The sequence below is a fragment of the Chrysoperla carnea genome, chromosome 4, assembly GCF_905475395.1.
Source record: "Chrysoperla carnea chromosome 4, inChrCarn1.1, whole genome shotgun sequence".
Classification (NCBI taxonomy): domain Eukaryota; kingdom Metazoa; phylum Arthropoda; class Insecta; order Neuroptera; family Chrysopidae; genus Chrysoperla; species Chrysoperla carnea.
In genome coordinates this window covers 71872750-71875654 of record NC_058340.1, presented here as the reverse complement: position 1 = coordinate 71875654, position 2905 = coordinate 71872750, and the positions used below count along the sequence as shown (strand labels likewise).

At 31.5% G+C, this 2905-nt stretch overlaps 1 protein-coding gene across 1 annotated transcript; it reads left to right on the top strand.

The window, feature by feature from the left end:
* The first annotated feature begins 307 nt into the window (after nt 1-307).
* LOC123298918 lies at nt 308-2659 on the top strand. The gene is made up of 8 exons (XM_044881017.1): nt 308-422; nt 726-865; nt 925-1043; nt 1180-1391; nt 1562-1722; nt 1799-1942; nt 2012-2176; nt 2495-2659. Exons 1-8 carry the CDS (start codon nt 326-328, stop codon nt 2657-2659), a joined length of 1203 nt encoding a protein of 400 aa, XP_044736952.1. The 5' UTR covers nt 308-325.
* Nucleotides 2660-2905: the final 246 nt, after the last annotated feature.

Sequence of the window (2905 nt, the reverse complement as noted above, 5' to 3'; positions counted from 1 at the left end):
AACGGCAATCATAACCGTTTCGATAGCATATATCTGACCCCTGTTCTATCGTTCGCTTGACTGATCGCAGTATGTATGTGTACACAACTACCATAACCAATCCTCAAATGACGAACTTAAATTCAAAGAATTTTTTTGGCCTGGTTCTTAATCCAGGAGTCAAAACGGACAACTGCCGAAAAGTGATAAATGAAAACTAAACTTAATTTCCAAGACAACTTTGTTTATTTATTTACAAATTGTATTTCGCGCATAATCAATTTTATATAAAAATACATTTTATTTTCTTTAAATAAATATTTAAATTTTATTAAAACCTTCCGAAATGACTTTCTTTAACCCGTATAAAAATTCGTATCTCCAATTAAATAGTCAATGTCATGGAGTTAATCCACGATTGATTAACAGGGCTGTCAATGCAGGTAAAAATATTGGCATGATGTTTATTCATAACTTTTCGTTTCTGGATAAAAACAAGAAAAAGTATCTAGCTAAACGAATCTGCGCGCAGTAGAATCAAAGAACTCGATATTTCTTGAGCTGCTTCGTATCCAATTTCCACTCACCCATATCTGTCGAGTATCACCCCCCTATTATCTTAACCTAACTTTGCCGATTTCATATCTTGTAAATTTTATAGATACGATTTGGGCAGACGGTTTCCACCCACAACTTGAACTAATTTTTATCCTTATAGTTAAAAAATTCAATTTAATAACATTTAGCAATGGGCTGGGAGACTGACAGCCATGATAAAGAACCACCTCTGAATCGTTTAATATCGAATCAAGCAACATTACCGACCACGTTCAATGATGCGATATGTCGACCTCAGGCGTTTGGAAAATGGGCTTTGCCAAAATTGGTAAATTTCAAATTTAAATAAAACGAAAATATTTTATTCTATTTTATGACTTTTAATAGATTCGTGAACTACATTCAGAATGTCCGCAAACTGTTTCAAATGCAATTGATACCATTATGGACATGGTACATTACCCAGAAAAAGCTATTGAAGCAATTGAATTGAGAATTGTACAAAGGTATTATAGTTTAAATTTTCATTCGTCCAAAATTCAAAGGAAACATGGAATGCGTTTTATTTGAAAGTTCACATTCAAAACTATGAGAATTAAATAATTATACAAATTCGAAAAAAAGTTTTAATGAAATTTTTAGAGTTATGGATTTAATGCAAAATCCAGATGCATCGATCCGAGAACGGATTTGTATTATTTTAAATACACTTGGCCATCAGCAAATTGGAAGAGAGGCAATTTGTACATCTAAATTAGTATTAAAAAGCATATTGGATTTATTAAAAGATGAAGTTCAAGTTGTACGATTTAGAGCAGCTGTGTTAGCTCAATCACTTTCAGACAATTTTATATGTAAGTTAATCAAGTACTTAAATTATCGCATCTCCAGGGTAGCTACAAGAATCAACTAATGAAAATTTTGCTAGTATGTGCCAGAACTCGATCCCAGAAATCCTTTTTCGTGTAGGATTTTGCATGACATCTCAAAAACTATGCATCCAGTTATCTAATTATATTTTTAGCGGTCTTTGCTTTAATCGATTTCGATTATATTACTGTTATCCATCAACGAATATTAGTCGAAAATGATGTAGTACTTGTGCGATTATTAAAAACAATGAAAAATTTAATACAAGCCGAAGGGAAAAATATTGCTTATTCAATTGGTGTATTCCATACAATGGTAAAACATATTCCTTCATTCTATTAAACAAAAACCATTTTTAACCCCCATTTATAAAAAAATTCGAATTTTTAAGGTACTTTTATTAAAACGAACACAAGTCGAAATCTTGGAAGAAACATTATTATGTTTAATGATTTTATTAACATTGAAAATTGCAAAGAAAGAAGCTGTGAAAATTTTCTTACTGGATACATTATACAAATTGTTATGCGATACTGTAGGGAAGTTTGCCTATACGTTTTTGGTAAAGTAAAAGAAAAAATAACAAATTATATTTTTTATCCAGAGGACTGAAGTTTATACAGCTGCTTGTGGGGCTGTTATGAATGCTTCACATCGTACAAAAGCCAAAAAACAATCAGTTGAAATTGTAAATATGGGCTTATTAGATCGATTAGTTGTTTTAATGCATGATCAATTTAATCCAAGGGCACAAATGTGGTCTATTCGTGTAAGATTTCTCAATTTTATTCCTCAAAACGCTGGGGTAATATCCCACAAAAATTCTTAGCTCACACTGTCAATTGGCAATATTTGCAATAATTTCCTTTTTTTGCTAAAATTCGGCAATTTGTAATTAACAAAGGATTTTTTTTTCCGACTATAAGTGCAACTGAGAAATCGTCATTATTTTAACGTTATCCACCATTTGAAGAAGTTCTATTGCTATAACTCGCTTGCTCACCAGGGGGTTCCTCCCTTAACGAGCTAGAAAAACCACATTTTTCTAGCTGGTAAAGAAGAAAAACTGAAATTTTTTCCTTTTCAGGCGTTAACAAATTTAACAGAATATCCGCCAAATCGAGAATATTTACAAGCAAATCATATGAAATCAATCGAACGATTGAATATTGGATGCAAAGATAAAACATCCTATGACAATATAGCTGAATATTATAGAAAATTATTGAATGTTATTAATTGGAAGCCATAAATAAATATTACATGTGTAAATCTTGATCGTATTCATTTTCTTTAGTTCCATCGATGTATCCTAGACAAGTTTCGTACACTACAGTTTCTAGATTGTTATTCCGGAAAGCAGTGTTTAGCTACTTTTGTCAGGATTAGATTACCGATATGTCGGAGTACTAGTAACAATAGACAAATTCTCGATAGATGGTGTAAGGTATTTCTATTGGAGTGAGAGACAACTCGATATCATAGAAACAGAAAAAAT

Coding starts and splice junctions, on each gene's coding strand:
- LOC123298918 (XM_044881017.1), top strand. CDS start 326: ATGACTTTCTTTAACCCGTATAAAAATTCGTATCTCCAATTAAATAGT. Junction 1,392..1,561: donor ACTTTCAGACAATTTTATAT/GTAAGTTAATCA, acceptor TTATATTTTTAG/CGGTCTTTGCTTTAATCGAT. Junction 1,723..1,798: donor TTGGTGTATTCCATACAATG/GTAAAACATATT, acceptor CGAATTTTTAAG/GTACTTTTATTAAAACGAAC.